The 22,560-nt window shown below is 39.4% G+C and overlaps 1 protein-coding gene across 4 annotated transcripts in view; it reads left to right on the top strand.

The window, feature by feature from the left end:
- Positions 1–22,560, top strand: part of BAIAP2 (BAR/IMD domain containing adaptor protein 2) — a 171,514-nt gene that overhangs the window by 14,355 nt on the left and 134,599 nt on the right. For all 4 annotated transcript variants that reach the window (XM_036754695.1, XM_036754697.1, XM_036754698.1 and 1 more), the window contains exon 2: positions 21,825–21,900. In XM_036754695.1, coding sequence (XP_036610590.1) covers positions 21,825–21,900 — 76 coding nt within the window. The remainder of the gene's footprint in view (positions 1–21,824; positions 21,901–22,560) is intronic.

The raw sequence follows: 22,560 nt of genomic DNA, 5'->3' as shown, positions 1-22,560 counted from the left end.
AGAAGTGGAGAGTTGTTATAACTTTTCTCTTTCTAGCCCTTGGATATAATGGTATTAGGCAGAGGCTCTCCAACTTTTTGGTCCCAGGGACTCCTTTTATACTATTGAATGTGATTGAAGAGTGACCAAAGAGCTTTTGTTTATGTAGGCTATGTCTTATTAGTATTTATCATATTAGCAAGAATTCAGGCATGGTACTAAGGGCTGGGGATTCAAAAAGAGGCAAAAGACAGTCCATGCCCTCAAAATACTCACAGTCTAATGAAAGAGACAGTGAAAACATCTGTGTACAAGCAAGTTATTTGTGGGATAAATTGGAGGTAAAAAATGTCTTAGTTTTGTTATGAAAATAATTTTGACCTTGTGGACCCCCTGAAAGAGGAAATCATATTCCATCTGCTTTTGATTTTAGAACTAGTAAGTCGGCATCCTGGGAAATTTAGAACAGACCAAGAAAACCAGTGTAAAGAATACCAGATCTGAATTCAGGAGCTGGGTTTGAGTGCTTGCTTTACTATTTATTTCTAGTGTGACCTTGGAGGAGTCATTCAGTCTCTTTCATCTTTAATTTCCTCCTGTGACACCAAGACTGTATTCATCATGGGTAGGAGTGTATTGTCTTTACTCTCTACTGTATGACTTGGGAACCATACTTTGCATTGACTATATACCTTTTGTATTTCTTGAAACTGGATTTCCCCATCTCACCCGGCCTGGAAGTGCAGGGCCTGATCCCACTTCTGTTTGACATAGAGTTTTAACTTGCTGACCTGGGTCAGAACCTTAGGCAACCCTGTTCCTGGAGGCTCACCATATTGGTGTCAGACTTAGTTCAAATACCCAATTGGTTTTGGCCTATCCGAGCTCAAGCAATCCCAGTATCAGGGATTGATAATAGGCAGGCACCACTACTCCTGGTGATTAAATATATTTTAGTTTTGCTTAGTAGAGAACCCTTGTGAGAATAACTTCCGTGGTGTAGAAAGCTGATCACTTGAATTGAAGTAGGACTTTTGTTTATTATTTTATTGTATTTTTTTTTTTTACTTATTGCTGCTACTGAATGCATTTTAGAGATTTCTAGCATATCTTCTTTTAGGCAATAATAATACCTGATATTTATATAGCACTTTAAGGTTTGTACAACACTTTACTTATATTATCTCGTTTGATTTGGCAGCAGCTGCTTTGATAGAAAAGTTCCACCTGGCACGTGGTTAGATGGAAGCTGTGATGGTCTCATACCATTCTGTGCCTGCAGCCCAACTTATCTAATCCTTAGCATAATGAAGTTTCTCCTCCACCAGAAGCCCAGCCCACTGAAACTATAGTTCACTATCTGAACTAGAAAAAGGGTGGGATGGTCTGGTATGTTCTAATGGGGCAAATGGCAATCGTACATTGTTTGACTATTAAGAAATAATAATGTAGACCTAATGAGATGGGTTTCCCCATACTTGCCACTGCAAATGACAACCTTGCCAATCCTAAACGTCATACAGCATTGTTAATATATTTCGGGTGATTCTTTATGGAGCTGCTGTTAAAGTAGAGCCGGATTCTTCATATGTGTTGTCTGCTTAATTGTAGTAATTTTTCTATTTTCAGGCTGATTATATCACACTATTTTCCCCTCTAATTTCAATCAGATAGCAGTCCTGTGTTTATGACAACTTTAAGATTTCCATAGCAGCAAACTGTGATTTCATTATAAAAGCAATTGGCTGGGGGGATATCAGTTCCAGTTTTTCAGTAACCACAGGCAAAAAGTAGCTTGAATGCAAATTTCATACCCAGTTAAGGAACCCCTTCTCAACAAAATAGTATGATTTGGGAATGAAGTTTATTTTTTTGGCCCAAGTCACATTTGTCTTTGGCTATCTGAGGCAAAGATTGAAAATGTCCCACTGGAGACCAGTGACCGGGTTATGGCGTCTTCCTATTAAAGTCCTATATCTGCAGGATGCCAGGCAGTGAGACAGGAAGGAAGTGACCTAGCTGTTTAGTCCTAATGTTCAAATCCTGCTGTGTTCCCTGCCCCCATCTGAAAAGGAAATTCAGTGATGTTCTTTGGGTTAAATATGTCATCCTTGAACTTGCCCCCCACCCCCCACCTTAGGTAGGATAATCAGATTTGGTTTTTCTCCTTTCTTCAGAATCCATCACAGAACTCTGATGCCTCATCATGTCATGGACATGGATCCTATGTTCTCGAAGACCTATATAAAGTAAGGCAGGATCGTTGGTAGGTGTTAGCCAGCTGGAAAGGCTTATTGAAGGGAAGGTCTATTTGTTGGTGGACTGTTGTTAAGAAATCTACCTTTGAGAGGCATATTGACAAAAGGGCTGATCTGACCCAAAAAGTTGGCCACAAGGCCCGCAAGGGTTGTGATTTGCATTATTGGAGTGATTACTTAGACCATTGAAATAATAGTTCCTTTAAAGAAAAGGAGTTGGAGTAATAGCCACTATATTGGGAGCTCTGTGAGGGCAGAAGCTGTCTTATTTAATCCTTGTAGCTCCCCCAATGCCCAGCACAGTGCTTTGCATGTAGGAGTTACTAATAAATGGGGCTGAAATGAAAGGTGTTCATAGCTGATGCTCAATAGCTAGAACTTCCCACCTCCCTCTGGGAATTAATTCATATGCATGACCTTTTTTAGAGGCAGGAGCAAGCAGGACCTCTTGAGGGATACATTTGCCCTCCTGATAGATATGCTGGTTTCTGGCCTTTTTTTGGTGAAGGATGGGAGCCCCTGGAAAGGAAAAGCTATACTTCCTTTCCATTTATTCCTTTTATAAGGCACCAACCTATTTTATATCATGGAGGAGGAGCTGTGCTGGAGACCTAATTGTTCCTTTTAGTTTTTAAAGCTGTGCAATTGACAGGTGTTCTGCAGGATTGCCAGTGGTTGAGAACTGTTGTACTGTGGCAAAATGGAAGCTTGCTCCATCTTTCAGCAACACTTTTCCCCATTCTTGCCAGGCCACCAGATACTTTGGGCAGAAAAGTAGGAGGTAGAGCGATTGAGTGGAAAGAATGCTAGACTTGGAGTCAGCGGATTCAAATCCCTGTTTTTCCACTTACTACCATGTGACCTTGGGTAAATCTGAGTTCAAATCCAGGCTCAGACACTTGCTAGCCTTAGTGTGACTCTGAGAGGTGTTGTTGTTGAGTCATTTCAGTCATGCCCAGCTCTTTGTGACCTCATTTGGGGTTTTCTTGGCAAAGATACTGGGGCAGTTTGCCATTTCCTTCTCTAGCTCATTTTATAGTTAAGGAAACTGAGGCAAACGGGTTAAGCGACTTGCCCAGGGTCACCCAGGAAGTATGTGTCTGAGACCTTATTTAAACTCAGGAAGATGAGTCTTTCAGACTGTAGGTCCAGCACTCTATCCACTGAGCTACCCAGACACCTTTTACCCTGCATAGAGAGCACTTTTACCTCTCTCTGTTTCTGTTTTCTCATTTTTAAAATGAGAGGGGTCAACCAGATGACATTTGCGAGCTCTTTTACTTCTAAAAGACACTATGACTTGTAGAAATGAAACTCTTTTGTAGAGCAGAAGGTCCAGGTAACCACCCCTGGGGACTTCTGTAAAGTCCTCTCTCTCTCCCTCCGAGGAGCTCCAGATCTACAATCCTGTGCTCTTTGTCCTTCAACTTGATTTGCCCTTCTCTTTGCCTCTGGAGAGAGGTGGTTTATGTCATAGTGTTATGTCCCCAGAGTCACAGCCTGACTTTATTTAAACAAAACTCTGAAGTCTTACTAACTGATCTGACTTTCTTAAAATGCTAATCTCCATGAAAGTCCTGTTCTGATGTAGGACTCCTGGTGTGGAGGTGACTGACTCTAGCATAGTGAAGCCCATAAGAGTACAGGGGAGCATTGACCTTAAGTAGAACCCTGATGTGTCTATTTGTCTTCTGGGGAGTTAGCTTAAAGTAGAAAAGAGACTCATTGCCAGAGGATGATTTTTTTTTTCCTCCATAACAACTCCTGGAGACCATCTACTCTGGTGTGGAGGGACTGCTAGGTTGCCTTACCTGCACATTTTGAAGTCATGAATCTTAGAAATAATGAGCATTATTAACCCAAGAATTGTTGGGTATATGGATATACCCAGTAAAAGGCAGCTAGATGGGTCAGTGAATAGAGCACCAGGCTTGAAATCAGGAAGACATGAGTTCAATTATGGCCTTAGACACTTACTAGCTGTGTGACCCTGGACAAGTCACTTAACCCTGTTTACCTTAATCCACCAGAGAAGGAGATGGCAAACCACTCCAGTTTCTTTGCCAAGAAAACCCCATGGACAGAATTAGCCTGCTATGGGTCCACTGGGTCACAAAGAGTTGGATACAACTGAACAACAACAGTAGAAGGCAAAACTTGTTTGGTTTGGAGCATATGTGATTTTCTTGACTTACTTATGAAAAGTCCTTGTGGTGCAAGATGACTTTTTACACAGAGCATGTTTTTTTTTTCCTTTTACTGATTCTGAAAGCTTTGTTAATAACTAAAAACTAAAAAAAAAAAAAAAGGCTCCTGAAAGGCCACTGAAAACCAGATTTAGGAAGCTCAACTGGGTGGGGGGAGCGGGAGGGTAGGTGTCCAAGGGATGCTAAAGCCTGTCTTCTATTTAAATTTTAATCTGCATTTATGCTGAACTCCTCCAGTTTTGTGATTAGTTCTTGTGACAGGAGCTCCTAAGCTACTACAAGCTCCTCTGCTATCTGACTCCTAACTCCCTACTGAATTGGTCAACTCTTTCTCCCATAACAGACTAGGTGTAGAAGTAGAGTGGTGACTAGAGCGCTGGATTTGGAGTTGAGACCTGGGTTCAAATGCTGTCTCTGGTGCTTAGCCGTGTGGTCATCCTTGACAAAGCACTTCATCTCTCTATGCCTCGGTTGTGCCATCTGTGAAATAAGAGGACTGGACTAGGTGGCCTCTAGGGTCCCGTTCATCTCTAAATTGATGGTCCTATTTGCTTTCTCACTTCCAGAATATGCCTTGTTTCACCACCCTCGGGCGTTATTTAAAGAACCCGGATTTGAAGTCAGATGGCCTATGTTTGAATCTTGGATCTGTCACTGAGCAAACCTTGAGAAAACTTCTTCATTTCTCTGTGCTTCTGTTTCCACCTCTATAAAATGAGATACTCAGTTCTTAAAATTCTGTGACTATCTTTTAAACTTCAATTTATCCCCAGTGCCCCTCAGTACATAATAACATAGCTGTTTGGCAAGTGATGATGATGACAATGGTTAGAGAAGCTGTTGGCGGAGAAATGGTGGTTTGGTTTAAAACCCTGCAGCAATCATTCTCCATGGGTTGGATAAAGTTTTCAGCCTGTCTCTTGACTGATAGAGCACTGGAGGTAGAGTCAGGAAGACCGAAGTTCAAATCCAACCTCAGACATTTACTTGCTATGTGACCCTAGGCAAGTCACTTAACCTCTGTTTGCTTTAATCCACCAGAGAAGGAAATGGCAAACCACTCCAGGATCTTTGCCAGGGAAACCCCAATGTACAGAAATGGTGTTCTATGGCCCATGGGTTCATGAAGAGTCAAGTGCTAACTGAATGACTAAACAACATCTCTTTTGTTTTCTGGGCTTAAGTCTTGTTCAGGCCAGAATTGCAGGGCAACTGTATTTTTCTTAAGGTTTTGGTGACATCCACTCCCCTCCATGATAATCTCCCAGGGGAGAATGGATTTGCAAATCTAACATGGTTCATTTTTCTCATGGCTGGGTGTGGACCTGGCCTTGCCGCTTTATTTCCTGAACCTTAAAATCCTTCCAGTGGAATGAAAGCAGTTAGGTGAAGAACAAAACTTTTCTTTTGTGTATTTTGGGAGGGAGCTCCCCTAAGTTATTTACATGGGCATCAAATAAAGTATGCCTATTGAGTCTGTGATTCAGGGCTTCACAAGGGCTTCACAAGTACTTTTCTGCTACTGCGGTAAAATCATTATTGATTTCCACCAGCACTGAGTCAAGTCTTTGCTTTCTATCCTTCCTTGCAGAAGCCCTGGCCGGATTTCTGCTGGGTAAACATTGACCAGTGTGGTGGGATGATTGGAGGAACCTGGGTGTCTAATTGCAGAAGTTTGCAGTATCCTGGTGATGCCAACAATGGGTGCCACTGTATAACAGGTTGTTTGGTGGGAGGGTTGGCCTTGGGGGGAGGGGATGAGAGAAGCCATTTTCACTAACTGATGAGTATTGCAGATAGCTCACTGGATTTCAGTAGTGGGAAGTTGTGGCTTTATAGAGCACAGATCTCCCTTAAATTTGCAGCATGTGGTGATATGTGTGACACAGAACATTTTTCTGACAAAGTGAGCTCATTTCTCCTGAGTGATTATGTGGACAGTGAAGAGAAGTGTAATCCACTAAATGACTAAGAGATAACACATAGGTTAACCTTTCTCTGAAAACTCTAGGAGTGATTTCTTGGGGGATTGGGGAAGTGGGGGAGGGAGGCTTGTCATTCTTCCTCCTCTCCTCCCTCCCCCCCCCCCCCCCCCCCCCCGCCAAATTCCCTACCCTGAAACCACACAATTGCTCCCACTTCTCTGTTCCCATCTCCCAATTCTCTTCCCCAGAAACTTTGCTTCTGCCCTCCAGCTCTCACCTCAGGTAGGATTTGGCTTCTGTGTCACTAAGGTTGAGAGACCTACTTAAAAGAGCTAAGGAACTTTCAGGGAGGCTCACAGCAGAAGCCCTAAAACCTTGGGGAATGGAATGATGGTGAGTGTAGAGAGAGGAAATGTATCTTCCTTTGGCATTTTCCATTCAGTTAGGGTAATTCCCCTCCACCCTTAAAAAAACAACAACAAACTTTAGCCTTGCTACGAAGGGGGGTGTGTGTGTGTGTGTGTGTGTGTGTGTGTGTATGTATGTGTGTGTGTGTGTGGGGGTAGGGTGGGGTGGGGTAGGGAGGTAAAGGAACACCAGGGGTGGCCATTTCCTTTTGCCAGCAAAGGAACTTCACTTTTTTTTTGTTAGCCACTGCTGCTGCCCTGCCAGGAAAACCACTAGAGAAAGGCCATTAGTGAGGAGTACGGTTGGAGAATAAACAGAATTCCTCGACTGGCAAACATCGGAACTCAGCCTATGATTACAGACGGGGAAGACCAAGCAAAAGGGGGAGTTGGGAGGGTGGCGCTGTATGCATGGTGAACTATGTAGCCATTTTAAAAAATTCAGCAACAGCTAAAGTAAATGAAAATGGTGACATTCTTCAAAGCAGCTAGGCTGGGAACACCCAGGACTGAAATGCTTCAGGCAGAAAAGATTTCTGGAGTGTTTGGTCAGCCTCCCATGAGGTGACACATATTTAATCAATTTATTAGACATTAGTATGTGGTACCTGGCTGGTGGGGGTGGGGTGGACTTCCTTGTCCCTTCATCTCTCCCTTTGTTCACATCCTCTCCCAAGAATACGAAATGAAGGGGCTCAAGTGCTTGGTGTGGGGCTGAAAGACTCATGTTCCTGTATCTTTAAGTGGATTAAATCGATACTTTTCCATCCATTAAGATATGGTGCCAGGCTTAGTTCTTAGATAGGAAACCCATTGTAGGATATTCAATTATGGCACAAATTCAAAGAGTTGGTCCACCAGTAGGGAAATGACAGGTGGGGGAGGTGGGCGTGGGAGGGGAGAATCACAGCTTCTGGCATTGGTGGTGAAGGGGCCAGACCAGGTGACCTTGAAGATCTCTTTCGGTTTTGATGGTCTGTGGTTCTGTGATTCTAACCACCTCTTAGAGAGGAAGGGGGTCTAGCTGTTAGAGTGCTACATTTGAAGGTAGCCGCTGAACTAGGGGCAGGCAAGTTTGAGCCTCAGTGACCTGATCTATAAAATGAGAATAATAATACATACACTACCTACCTTGCAGGATCATTGTGAGGAAAGTCCTTTTAAAAAAATAATGGCACTTTAGTACTGGTTAAATGGGAGCTATCATTATTAGCAACACTAATATTATCACAATAACATTATTATAAACAGGATAGGGGACTGTGTTTCTATTTTATTGATACTTTTACTACTAGCTAACCATTATGTAGCACTTTAACATCTTAGAAGTATGTGAACTCATTTGAGCCTAACGACGGCCCCATAAAGAAGATACCCTATAGATATAATAATGACAACTAGCATTTACATAGCCCTATGCACCAAGCACTTTACAAATGTTATCTTATTTGATCATCTCAACAGCCCAGAGAGGTAGGTGTCATTTCTAGAGAGGCAGACAGCAGTCCAGTGATCTGTTCAGGGTCCCACAGCTACTAAGTGTCTGTTGCAACAATCTTGCTAGCAGCTACTGTGGGGGTGTAAAACCAACAACAACCAGCATGCAGAATGCTGCAAGCCCATGTTCTTTTGATCTGTTTTACTAAGGAAAGTAACGTTAAGGGGTTAACAATCTTACTTTAATCCAGCATACAGACATCATTCACTTAGTTCAGGGGAAAAAGCCAGCACCCTGAACTTCAGAGCAAATACAAACAAATTACAAACATCAACAGACACACCTTATCTGATTCAAATCTCAATGCATAGTTACCAGAGTTCAACAAAGTCTGAACATCCAGGTTTACAAGCTAGAGGGCTCTTAACTACAGCTGCCCAGAGTCTCCATATCAGCACATCACCAAGAGTAAGAGCCCTAAGCAAATAGCTCTGTCTTCCCTTTTTATGCACTCTTTAGCTGGCATCTGAGCGACCAGAACTTAAGTTCTTACTATTGGCTCTGGTCTTAGCAACATCCCTTAGGACCCTGGGGCTTCATGCCCACATCGGCTTAGCACCTGGTAGTTAGGGGTTTGGGGCCTACTTGGGAGCGAAGATATAATCAGACTTCCCTTCATTGGCCCCACCTTAGTTACCGATGCAGTGTCTGAGGCTGAATTTGACTGAGGTCTTCTTGACTCCAGGGCCCAGTACACTAAATACTGCCTAGATTTAAAGACTTAGGCTCAGATAAAGTGAGGGACTTACTCATGGTCCCATAAATAAGTAGCAGATGCAGAATTTGAGCTGGGTTTCTTGATTCCAAGGCTGGCACTCCATCTGGTACTCCACACTCTAGACCCTATAATATACGGTTATAATCATAAATACTATTGAACAAAGAAGTTAGGCATCAAAGTACAACAAGGGGCAACCTGTAATATCAGACAACTTGATGGGTTCCCTGTCTTTATCCAAATTCTTCATTTGCATAGTGCAGCGAGATATTACATAGAAGAGTTTTAACAATCCCTAATGGTTGCTTACATTCTAAAATTGCCAGTCTACATGTGAATGCCCAGAGGGCAACATAGAATGGAAAATAAACAAGAGTGTAACTTCTATAGAAAAGGTAATCTTCATGTATTCTTAGAAACTACATGATCCTGGAAGCCCTCCATTGTGATTCAGACTCCCACCAGGGCATAATGTCTCACTGTGTCCTGGTTTTGAATTTCTTTGCATATTCTCTGATGAAGTCCAAATGGCTCTTTTGCGGAGTTTCCTCCCCTGCTCTTTTCTAATTGGGCTGTGTGTGTGTATGTTTCCATATGCCCTTTGGTGATGATATGACTATAAGTACAATAGAATTTTGGCATACCCGACCCAAGTGTATGTCATTATTACTCAGTCTTCCTCCAGTAGGGGCAGCAAGGTGGTTCGTTGGTGTTCAGCACTCTTTGCTGGACCTGGAGTCATGAAGACTCACCTCAGACCCTTACTAGCTGTGTGACCCTAGGCAAGTCACTTAACTACATTTGCCTCATCTGTAAAATGAGTTGGAGAAGGAAATGGCAAGCTACTCCAATATCTTTGCCAAGAAAACTCCCAAAGGGGTCACAGAGAATTGGACACGACTGAAACGACTGAGACACAAACTTCCTCCGGCAAACTCATAAGGGAATGCTCAGATTGAAAGGGATCAGCAGTCACTGCTGATTGCCACATGGGTGTTTACTTCTCTGATTTTCTTCTTGGGACTGGGGGCAGCTACTGCCACTAGCAAACTTGCCATCAGGAAGCGGGTCCTGTCTTGAGAACTCTTGCTTTTCTCTTTCCCCATCACTTTTTCTTGACATCCCTTTTCCCTTCAACCAATGCAAGCCGAGGTGATAGGACCATAAAGACAAATGGGGGAAAACAAGAACAAACCTGCCCTCAGAACTTACATTCTGCTGTGGGTTGCTAACAAAGGTGTACACATGTGATCATTTGAATACTGCTTAACAACAACTAGGGATAGCAACAAAGATTTCTGGTGCCACATGAACATCCTTGAAGCATGTTAGAGAGTGCATTCCCCACATAGGGACAGCCTATTCAAAGGCTTAGGGATGGGAGGTGGAGGACCACATTTGGGAAATAGCCCACAGGATAGTTGGGCAGTAATGTAAGAGTGAATGTGTAATGAGCTGAAGTGAAGTTGGAATTTTTCAAAAGGAACTTTATTAGGAATGTAGAGCAAAACAAAACAAGAGAAAAACCTAGAACCGACAAGTTCACAGAAGATTTCTATTAACAAGGAAGCTGCAGTCTAGCCTCAGATTAGCTTGCCTAGCACAGGCACCTCATTTTCCTTTTCATAGGATTAGAGGATTTAGAATAGGAAGGAAGCTTATTCCAGTCTCCTAATTTTATAGGTGAGGAGACTGATAAATTCCCCAAACCAGGACTCTAACTCAGATCTGGCTTCAAGTTCAGTTTTCATTACAGCCCTTCTCTACCCTCTTGTGGTACTCTGGTTGAAGAAGGCATATCCTTATCTGGCCTTCCAGATTCTTCCTGGGAAGGAGCAGCCTGTCTATACTGACTTCAATCAGCTGCTTTCCCCTTTTAGGAGCTCTTATTCTCATCCTTGACTCATTGCGCAATGTTTGAATTTTTTTTAAACAACATTGTGAGGTAGGTAGAGTAATTATCAGTTTTCCCCATTTTACAGAAACTGACACTCAGCTAAGTGGCTTGTTTACCATCATACAGATACTAATGTCTCAGATTCAAACCCATTTCTCCTAACTCTCAGTCTGGTATCTTTCCACTAGGATCTGAGCCCCACTTTCTCCACTGGTCTTGTGCCACCAGTTGGGTTCTAGCATCCTCAGAGCCTCCTCTAAAGATTATTGATGGTTTTTAAACTCATGTTACCTACTTCACTCTTGCCTACTTTCTATGTTCTATTAAGTTTCTGTTTTGGAGCTTGGGAGATGCCTCTAGATTAAGAGTTCTTAACCTTTTTTGTGTGTCATGGAGCCCTTTGGGAGGGTAGAGAGGCCTCTGGACCCTCTCTCAGAATAATGTTTCTAAATGCCAAAAATAATGTATTTGATTACAAAGGAAACCAAAAGTTAGCGAAAATTAAGATGCATTTTTTTTTCCATCCAAGTTTACAAACCACAGGTTAAGAGTTCCTGCTCTAGTTTAATTTCACAGAGCTCAGGTGACTGACATACCTTACTCTTTTATTGTTTTGTTTTTTTTTTTAATCCTTAAAAATTCTGAATTTAAAAATGTTAACTAAAACAAACACTTCCAAGTACGTGGTGGAGGAGGAGAGGGTTGTTTATGAAACTGCAAATTTCTATTATGTACAGCTTGCTTTTCTTTTTAAGTATAAAACTTTTGTTATTTTCAAAGATATCTGGCTTCTCAGTGGTTCCTTTTGGCTTTTCTTTTGTACATTTCACAAATGTTTCAATGATTCCCTTTCTCCCTACCTTTCTCCCTCCCTCCATTCCTCCCTCCTCTCTCTCTCTTTCTCTCTCCCTCTCTTTCTTTTTCTCTCTTTCTTTTTCTTTCTTTCTCTTCCTTTCTCTTTTTCTCTTCTTTCTTTCTCTCTTTCTCTTTCTTTCTTTCTTCCTTCCTTCCTTCCTTTCCTTCCTTTCCAACAACCCAATCCCAAGCTCTTCTCTTCTTCCCCACCCCTACTCTCAAACTGAGGAAAAAGAAAAATGAAACCTTTGTAACACATATGCATAGTCAAGAAAAACAAATTTCCACAGTGTTTGTCTGAAAATCTACATCTTATTCTGCAACTTGAGTTCATTACCTCACTGTCAGGAGAGCATGCTTCATTGTAGGCCATCTGGAATATTGCATTAATCAGAGTCCTTAAGTCCTTTAAAGTTGTTTGCTTTTGCAATGTTGTTGTCATCATATAAGTTCTATTTACTTCTCTTTGCATCAGTTCGCAACAAGTCTTTTCATGTTTCTCCGAAAACCATCCCTTTTGTCATTTCTTATGGAAAAATAATATTTCAATACATTCATATAGCATAATTTGTTCAGCCATTCCCCAGTTGTGGGCATTTCCTTAGCTTCCAGTTCTTTACTCTAACAAAGAGAACTGCTATAAATGTTTTGTAAGCGTGGATCCTTTATCTATTTCTTCGATGTCTTTGGGGTGTAGTGGTATTGCTTGGTCAAAGACATAGTTGTAAATTGCTTTCTAGAATGGCCAGCCCATTTCAAAGTTCTATCAAAAGTACATTAATGTGCCTGTTTTGCCAAGGCCTCTTCAACAATTGTCATTTTCCTTTTTTTTCCTCTTTGCTTGTCTGATGGATCTGAGGTGGAGCTTCTGAGTTGTTTACATTTGTATTTCTCTATTTATTTCTGATTTGTAGTATTTTTTATATGGTTGTCGACACCTTGAATTTCTTCCTTTGAAAATTGCCTTTTCATATCATTTGACCATTTATCTACTGGGGAATGGTTCTTGTTCTTATAAATTTGGATCACTTCCTTATATATTCTGGATATGAAACCTTTAACATAGAAACTTTCTGCAAGAATTTTTTCCTCAATAAGCTATTTCCTTTTAAATTTTAACTGTAGTGGTTGTTTGCGCAAAAATGCTTTTATGTTTTACATAATATTAAAATTGTTCCTTCTATTTTCTCTTAGCCTCTCTCGCCCTTGGTTGGTTATGAACTCTTCACCTAGCTATAGTTGCAAAAAGGATTTTTTTTCTTGTTACTCTAATGTGTTTATGATGTGACTTTTTATATCTAAATCTCCATTGGAGTTTATTTTGAGAGATACTGCTCTATACCTGACTTCTAACCAGATTACTTTCCAGTTTCCCCCACAGTCCTTATCCTGGGAGTTGAGATCTTTGAATTTATAAACATTATAGGCCACCGTGTTCATTTGCTTCTGTACATTGTGTACCTAATCTGTTCTGTTGATCAATCTTTGTATTTTTTAGCCAGTACCAAAATAGTTTTGATGATCACTGCTTTGTCATATGCTTTGAGATCTGGTACTGATACGTTCCCCTTCCTTCCTGCTTCTTTTTTTGCATTATTTTTCTCAAGATTCTTGACCTATTTTCCCCTTTAGATGAATTTTATTACTATTTTTTTCCTAGTACTGTGAAATAATCTTTTGGAAGTTTGGTACTGTAGTAAAGCAATTAAGGCCGTATTCTCATTTTTATTATATTGGCATGGTCTGTCCATGAGTAGTTAATATTTCTCAGATTATTTAGATCTATATTTGTATAAAGAATGTTTTGTAGTTGTATGCATATGGTTACTTTGTGTGTCTTGGTAGACAGAATCCTAAATATTTTATACATTGTGTAGTTATTTTGAATGTGATTTCTCTGTCTTTTCCTGCTGGGTTTTGTTGGTAATATAAAAAAAATGATGATTCATGTGGATTTATTTTGTTTCAGTTAGTTTTTTAGCTGACTCGAATCTCTAGATAAAACATCATATCATCTGCAAAAGTGATAGTTCCTCTTTTCCTATGCTTATTTGCTTGATTTCTTTTTCTTGTATTGCTATGGCCAGCATTTCTAGAACTTTATCAAACAATAGTAGTGATAATGGACGTCCTTGCTTTACCTTTGATCTTAATGAAAAGCCCATTAGCCTTTCTCCATTACATCTTAGGAGCCATGATATTGGCTCTTGATAGTAAGGAAAGATTCATCTATTCTTATGCTTTCTAGATTGTTTTTTTTTTAATAACAAGTGAATATTGGTTTTTTTCAAAAGACTTTTCAGAATTTATTGACATGATTATGTGCTTTTTATGATTTTTGTTATTAATATGTTCTATTGAATTTATGGTTTAATCACTCTGGTCATAGTGTATAATTTTTCAAATATCTGTTTTTGGACCAAAATATTTGCTAATATTTTTGTGCCTTTGTTAATTAGATATATTACTCTGTAGTGGTTTTTTCCTTTGCTTTGGTTCTCCCTCATTTAGGTGTCAAAACCATATTTGTATCATAAAAAAGAATTTAGAAGAATTTCTTACTACTATTTTGCAAGCAGTTTATGTAATATTGGAATTAATTGCTCTTTGAATATCTTCTGTAATTCACTTGTAAATCCATTTGGTCCTTTTTTTCCTTTGGGAGTTCATGTGTTTCTTGTTCAATTTCTTTTTCTGATATTGGGTTATTTAAACAATCTATTTCTCATTCTGTTAATGTAAGTATCTATATTTTTGGAAGTATTCAGCCATTTCATCCAAGTTATCACTTTTGTTGATAATATAATTGGGCAAAATAGTTTCTGATCATTTCTTTTATTTCATCTTCAATAATTGTGAGTCCCCCCTTTTAATTTTTCATAAAATAATTTCATTTTCTTCTCTTTTAAAAAAACTAGTTAATCATTAACTTTTTAAAAAATCCAGCTCCTGGTTTCATTTATCAATTTATCAAATTGAGGTGGAGTTTGCTTTCAATTTTGTCAATCTCTTCTTTGATTTTCAGTATTTCTGTTTTGGCGTTTAGTTGGGATTTTTTGGTTTGTTGCTTTTCTAGTTTTTTTAGTTGCATTCCATTGTTATTTTATTCTTCTATTATGAATATATCTGGAGATATAAATTTTTCCTTAAGGACTACTTTAGCTTTATCCCAAACATTTTGTATGGTATTTCATTGTTATAATTTTCTTTGATTAAATTTTCTATTGTTCATATTATTTGTTTTTAGCTGGCCTTTTCAATGCCTTTTCTGGAATCTGATCCCTGCATTTTCATTGTTAAGAAAATGCTATTTTAGAAAAAACTTAAAGTAGTAACAGATTTTTTCATTAGTACTAGGAAAGGGCATTTCTGTCATATATCTGCAAGATAGAATAGGGATGTTGTCACTTTTGGAAATGTTACATTTAATCTTTAAGATTAAACTCCTTTTTTCATAGTCCCTTTCTTGAATATAACTGCATTGCGGTCAATAAAGCATGTATTTGACATTTCTATTTTTTTTTCATTTGTTTGTAAGGCTTTTATGCCGTAGAACTTTAAGCTTTTGAAAAGGTGCTATGTTTAGCTGAGATAAATGTATACTTTCCTCCATTCTTATTTAGTGATCATAAGACATCTGTCATATATAACTCTTTTAAACTTCTACTTAGGTCCTTTACTTTATTTCTTGTTTACCTTTTTGTTAGATTTGTCTAGGTCCCAAATGGGTATATTGTTGTCTATTATACATTTACTGTCAATTTATTCCTGCAGTTCAATTAATTTTTCCATTATATTTTGAGATGCTTTGCCATTTGGTGCATATATATTTTGATATTAGTTCATTATTTATTATGCCTTTATGCATAAGGTAGTTTTCCTGCTTATCCCATTTTATCCTGCCTGGTTTTTATTATTACCTTGTCTGAAATCATATTATTCCTGTTGCTCTCTGTAGTTCATGCTTACTCTCCTTCTTATGTTCCATTGTAACTGGATTGCTTTATAATTCCCAATCCTGGAGTGGAATCTTTTCATATTTCCAATTGTTGAAATTATTGTCTTTTTTCAAGGTATAGCTCAGCTAATGCCTTTGTAGATCTCCCCAAATAGATGCAATCTCTTTCTGTTTGAATTTCTCTCTTCTATGTTTGACCCTCTTCTACATGCCTAACTTGCATTCTTACTACTTGACTGGATGTCTTTCCCTGCACCAGCCCGTAGAGTTCCTTGAGAATAGAACCTATCTTTTTAATCTTTGTATCTCCAATGGCTGGCACAGTGCTTTATACATAGCAGGAGTTACTGCTGGTTGACTTAAATACTTTCTGTAAATGGATCATACTTTTTCCAGCTCACATTTTCAATCCTACCTACTCTTTCACCCCACACCTTTCAAGGCCTTTTTTAGAATCCAATCCCCTCATTTTTCTAGTTAAGAAAATACTGTTATTAAAAAACTTAAAGTCATAATAGATAATTTTTATCAATTATAGAGAAGGGGATTTCTGCCATATATCCACATGATAAGTGGAAATTGAGTCATTTTTGGAAATGTCATGTTGCACCACTGAGGCAAATCTATTCAAATCTCTATCCTTTCAGGAATTTGATAATTAAAAAGAAAGATTGTTAGTGAGGGATCAGTAACGTGTCATCTTCATTTGAAGATAAATGAGGCCACTGATTGTGGCGGTGACTTTTTGCTGGGATATCCCTATGCTGGGCCATAGGAGGTATAGTCTATATTAGAAGAATAAAGCCAACTAGTCCCTTCAGGGATTTATAGAATCTCAGAGTTGGAAGGAACCTCAGTGCAGGCTTCCCTTCAACAATATCCCAGACATTTATACCTGTGATCTTAGTTTAATTTAATTTTATCACCAGGTGAGATAACTGACCCAAGATAGTGGTCTTATTCCTACAGGACTCAAGTAGAAAATATATCCCTAGAATATGGATGAGGTGGTTGGTGGAATTGTGGGTTGGTTCAATCATTCTGCTAAGAAAATGACTGAAATGCTTCTGCTTTGTTTCACAGATTTCACTCTTTGTGTGTACATTTGTGTGTGTGTGTGTGTGTGTGTGTGTGTGTGTGTGTACACAAATAGTTATTGTACTACTTTTTGAAGTAGCAAAGATCTGGAAACAAAGTAGCTACTTTTAATTGGGGAATGGATAAAATAAATGTAGCCTATGAATGTAATATCAATGTGTGTAAGAAGGGATAGATTTTATGGAACTGATACAAAGTAAAGTGAGAAGAATCAGGAAAACAATGTACTCAGTGACTACAACAATGGAAATTGACATTACAACAACAAAAGAAACTGAATACTGTCCAATTATAATGACCAAGTTTGGCACTAAAGAAGAGATGAGAAAATGTACACCTATAGACTTGTCATTGAAGAGGTGCTAGACTATGGACCATGGAACATTGCATATCCTATCAAACAGTAGACAGGTTGCTTAGTTTTGTTGAACTGCTCACTTCCCTTTTGAAAAAATTCATTGTTACAAAAAGTTCTTTGGGGGAAGAGCAGGGAGGGATTTTTGGAAATGAAAGTAATATAAAAAGAAAAGCTGTCAATAAACGTGAGTATAGGGATTTTTTGGAAATTTTTTTAAAAAGTCAGACCCCCAAATAAACAGCATCAGGGCTCCCTATGCTACTGGGTTGTTTTTTTTTTCTTGGTGGGGAGTGGGAGTGGTGGGGGGAGGGGGAGGTAGGGTAGGGAAGGGAAAATACCTGTTGATCAGTATATAACCCTTCTCTTACTCAATGCTGCCCTTGCCTCTGCTCTAGATTCAAAAAGTAATACATATGTTTGGACTTTATAAATAATTAGTCCTTTAGCCTTTTAGCTTGAGTCGTGTGATGTTAGAGATGACAGAAACTTCTCCAGTATCAGAGTGGAAACCTAGGGGACGTGGTCTAATAGGATCCAGAAAGATTGCACTTGGACTGAGGCTCTACTGACCTTAACCATGGAGAGCTGCCAGCAACCCCTCCATCTTTTGACTCATTTCAAGAGCCTGGGACCATTTTCACATGGCATTGTGTTCACCTCCCTGCAAAGGTCAGCTCTTGAACTTGTCTTGCTTTTAAGATGCCATAGTTACAGAGAGATTGTGTGACGGAGAGAAGAGTTGGATGACCCATTCATAGCCGGGATTCTTAAGTATTGAACAAAAGGTCTATTCTTTGGGCCTGGGGGTGGGGATGGACAGACTTTTTTTTCTTGTGGGGAGAAATACTGTTTTCTCCACTAATGAAGAAGGAATCTCTAGCATCCAGAAAATTGTACTAATGTAGTATTCATATATCTCCCCTCTTCTATATTCCAGCCCTTCTCCCACGCCCCACACTTGTACAGATGGAGACCCAAAGCTTTTGAGACACAGTGTTACTTATGTTGCAGTAATGACAGTTTCCTGGCTGACTGGTCTCTCCACCCAGGAGTATGTTTCCCAGTAGAGAGGTAGCCTAGTGGCATTTGCCCAGGTGACAGTGATATTGGCATGCATTTGAACCCTCCCTTCTGTCCCCACCCACTCACACCTGCATTCCTCTTGGGTGATCTCTGCCAGTGAATCTAAGGAAATGAAACTTCACTGCTATTTCCATAGAGTCACTCACTATACTCCGGGCATTGCCGGCTGTGGTGTCAGGGTAATCCACTGTGATTTACCACAGAAGGCTTTGGGTGTTTCCCATCCAATATTCATAGCTTATTAAAATTTGAAAAGACAGATCCTCAGTTGGTCTTCTTTCTCTTTCCTTCATGGGATTCCTTCCATTGTCTAAAAGCCCCAGAAATAGGCTACTGCTCAACTGTGATGTGCCTTAATCTGTCGTTTACTACTGTATGTATGTAAATGGCTGGACACAGGAGGGGTCACTGGAGATTCTTAAGAGGACAGGATCTTTGAGCCTCCTTTTTTTTTTTTAAACCTTTCCCCAGTTACCTAATTCAAAACATTGCATACATACATAGTAGGGGCAAAATAAAGATCTTTAGAATTGACTTAAATGAAGGAAATTTTCAGGCAAACAACATATTCCTATCTGTCCTTTGACTATGAATCAGTATCAGTTTGAATGATCCCTCTTGAAATGACTTGGTATTACTTTGAATTTACATGTTCTGTCTACCCCTCCCCATCCCTCACTAGCATCTAAACTCCTTGAGGGCAAGGTGTGTTTCATTTTTATCTTTTTATCTCTAGTGTCTGGAATGTTACACTGTGTAAAGTAAGCAATAGATATTGTGTCCCTGGTACAGTTTTAGCTTTAATAACTTCAGAAGTATAAATGCTAGAGACTTATAAAAAAAATGGAAAGGTTATTTATCAAAGATATTAAATATTGATATGCTTCTATTTAAACTTCAACATAACCACTATCTTGTGTTATATTATTTTTTTACTATAGTCAATTTTTGTAAAAACTTTCATCAGCTGCTATTCAGTGATTGAAAGGATTGCATTTTTGATCCTAGGTTTCTCTGAATCCATACTTTTTGTCGTTTCTTATGGCATCATTAATATTCCATTGCATTCATATGCTGTAATTCATTCCCTCCCTTCCCCCTTTTTATCGATGAGGAGCCTGGGAACAAGTGACTTGATCAAAGGCACACAGGTGGTAAGTAGTGGAGTCAGGATTGAAACTCACGTCCTTTGATTCCAATTCTTCTTTGTGTTCTTTCTACTGTATTATGCTGGAGGCATCAGGTGGTTTGGTTGTTTCATAATCCAGCCTTAAAGCTACCCTAAGAATGAGACTTAGACTGCAGCTGTTTGCTTTGCAGGACTATTTCTGTTACTGGAATTTTTACTGTGGTCCAAAGAAGGGTGGGTTAATGGAGCGAGGACCACAGAAATGACTCTCTGGAGCTCTTCCCCTTCCCAATACCTTCTCTTCAGCACTTTAAATACCCTTCTTTATTCTGCTGAGCTAATACAGCAGATTAGTGGGTAACAATGAACAGAATGGGAATAGAAATGAGTGAGAAGCGGGATTTGAAATTGCTGAAATTGCTACCATAGTTCCAACCCTCTAGGATCACTCTATTCTAAACAATATGTCCCCCTGATGCAGAATCCTCATCACCTCATTCCTGTGTTATTGCAAGAGCTTGCTGGTTGACCTCACTGCCTCAAGTTTCTCCCTGCTCCAGGCCATCCTCCACTCAAATGTCAGGGTGATTTCCTAAAATCCAACTCTGATCATATCACTTTCCCCTCTGTCTCACCACCGTAGTAAAATCCAGTGCCTCCCTTTTTCCTCTTGGATCAAATATAAAGTCTTCTGTTTGACATTTAAAGCTCTTCATAACCTGGCTTCTTTCTTTCCTTCCAATCATCTTAAACTTTATATACCTCTAGATACACTGGACTACTTGCTGTTTCTTGCATACAGTTGTCCATTTCCCAACTTTATGCCATTCTTTGAACACTATTTCTTGTCACCTCTATCTCCAGGCTTCCTTGGATTCCTCTGAGACCCAGCTCACCTTCCCATACTGCTAGCACCTTTCCTTTAAAATTACCTTCCATTTACATTGTATATGTCTTGTAAGTATATAGTTATTTGCATATTGTTTCCTCCAATAGAATGTGAGCTCTTTGATGGCAGGGACATATCCACAGAGCTTATCACAGTGCCTGGCTCATAATAAGCATTTAATGATGGCTTGTTGACTACCTGCCTGCCTCAGTGAGGGATTAATCGCAATGGAATTACTTGGTTTTCCATTTACAGACAGTTCTCACTTTACATAAGTGCAGACCTCTACTTAAAGATTAAATAATGGGAATTTGCTGAGGCCAGGGGGAAGAGAGAGAGGGAAGGAGGCAGGAAGATAGACCCATGCTTGTGGAGGGGAACCAGCAAACATATGGTTCAAGTTCAGTGGGGTCTAGGCACAGAGAAGTGAGCGTTCACAAGGGTGGGTGGGTACAGTGGAGGCAAAGGCCTCCTCTCTTCTTGCAGGAGGTCTCAAGCCAAGTCCCTATCTTATAGTAGTGGTCTTTCCCTATCAGTTCTTCTGCTCTCACTTGGAGGGTTTCTTTTTTCTTTTCTTTTTTTTTTTTTCTGATGGGGTAGAAGGCTGCAGAGTGCTGAGCTGAGAGGCAGGATCAGAGAGAGAACATAGTAGTGTACAGTAGAGTTAACGTAGGCTTTTCTTTTTTTTTTTTGAATATGAATTTCTTTCAGAATTCTTTCCATAAAATTGAACTTATGTAAAGTGAGAACTATCCATATAGAAACTGCTTTAGCTTTCAAGTATATAGGACTAGGATAATAAATTTCTCCTCCTTTAACTTCCCTTTTCTTTCCCGAAGTTAAGGTAATGTACAGATAATAAACCCTCTATAGATTTGAGTGTCATTGGAGATTTTGAATTTTTTGGTTGTTTGGGTTCACTGGTTCCTTCTAACATAGCTGTCTGGTTTGATGTCAGCTAATGTTGGGACTGTTTTTGAGCCTTATGATAAAAGCGGCTATTTGGTCTTAACATCAAAATTTCTACTCATTCCTTAGTATAGGAACTTCTGATTCTTGGCATTTGAACTTTGGTCCTTCATGGACTTAGAACTATTTGGAATAGTCACAGCATGGAAATACGTATTTCATCAATACTGATGTCTGATTGAATATCATTGGTTCATAAGACCTGAAATTTACATGTTTTTATAGAACTATAGTGAGAGAGAACTTTAGAGATCATTTAGTTCAGCTCCCATTTTAAAGATTAGAAAATAGAGTTCAGGTTTGAGTGTTATCCTGTGTTTGAAAAATGTCTGCCTAACATATTTATATATTGAGAAACCTGCCTAAAGGCTCAGGGCTGGAGGAAGTCTTTGAAGATCCTTTCCAAGATTATTCATGCTGTGTCAATGTGATGTCACTGATGTTATGAGAACAAGTTTGGTGCCAAGGTGCCCATATCCTTTATTGTCTCTTCTCCCTTCTGCCCCCTCCCTCCTGGCCAGAATCTTGAAACTTCAGGTAGTTGTCTCCACCTGGGACATTAATGTTTTGCTTTCTTTTTCTCTGTCTCTTTCCAGACAATTATGGAACAGTTCAACCCTAGCCTCAGGAACTTCATTTCCATGGGGAAGAACTATGAAAAAGCCCTGGCAGGTATGTCTGACTTCCTTGTCCCTCTGTTATGAAGGCTCTGGGAATGGATCTTTTGATGTTTCCACATAGCTCCTGGTTGTCAGCAGGTAGACTTCAGTGTATCCCAGCTTCATTATTGACCGTCAAAGGCTATCCTTTATTCCTCAAACAAAATGCTACAAAGAGGACATTTGAATGAAGGTGCAGGTGTTATATTTTCATGGTACACAATCATCAAAACCTGCCACAAAATCTGTCACCTGAAGAGAGTATTGCACTTAATGCTGCCAATCCCTGCAAATCTAATGAAATTCAGTAACACAGCATTTCTTTCCAAAAGGAAAAATTTAAAGCCATGTTAAATTAAAAAAAAAAAGATTTTATGGGGTTTTCTGCTTACCAGGAACATTTATATCTATTGAAGATAGCGGATAAGAATCTCATTCAAGAATCCTGGAATCATGGAATTTATAGGTAGAAGGGATCTTGGCAATTAAGCTTCCCCCCATTCATTTTAGAGAGGAGGGAACAGGGGCCTGCAGAGAAGAAGCCACTTGGTGGCTTGGAAGCCTTTAGGCTTTGACTTTATAGATGCTAGATAATTTGCTCTGTCACTCTTGGTTTCCACAAATTCATTATAAAGTCTATGGGAATTCATGTTGTAGAATAATTCTGCACTAA

This window comes from Trichosurus vulpecula, chromosome 4 (assembly GCF_011100635.1).
Source record: "Trichosurus vulpecula isolate mTriVul1 chromosome 4, mTriVul1.pri, whole genome shotgun sequence".
Lineage (NCBI taxonomy): Eukaryota > Metazoa > Chordata > Mammalia > Diprotodontia > Phalangeridae > Trichosurus > Trichosurus vulpecula.
This window is presented reverse-complemented; position numbering and strand designations above follow the sequence as displayed.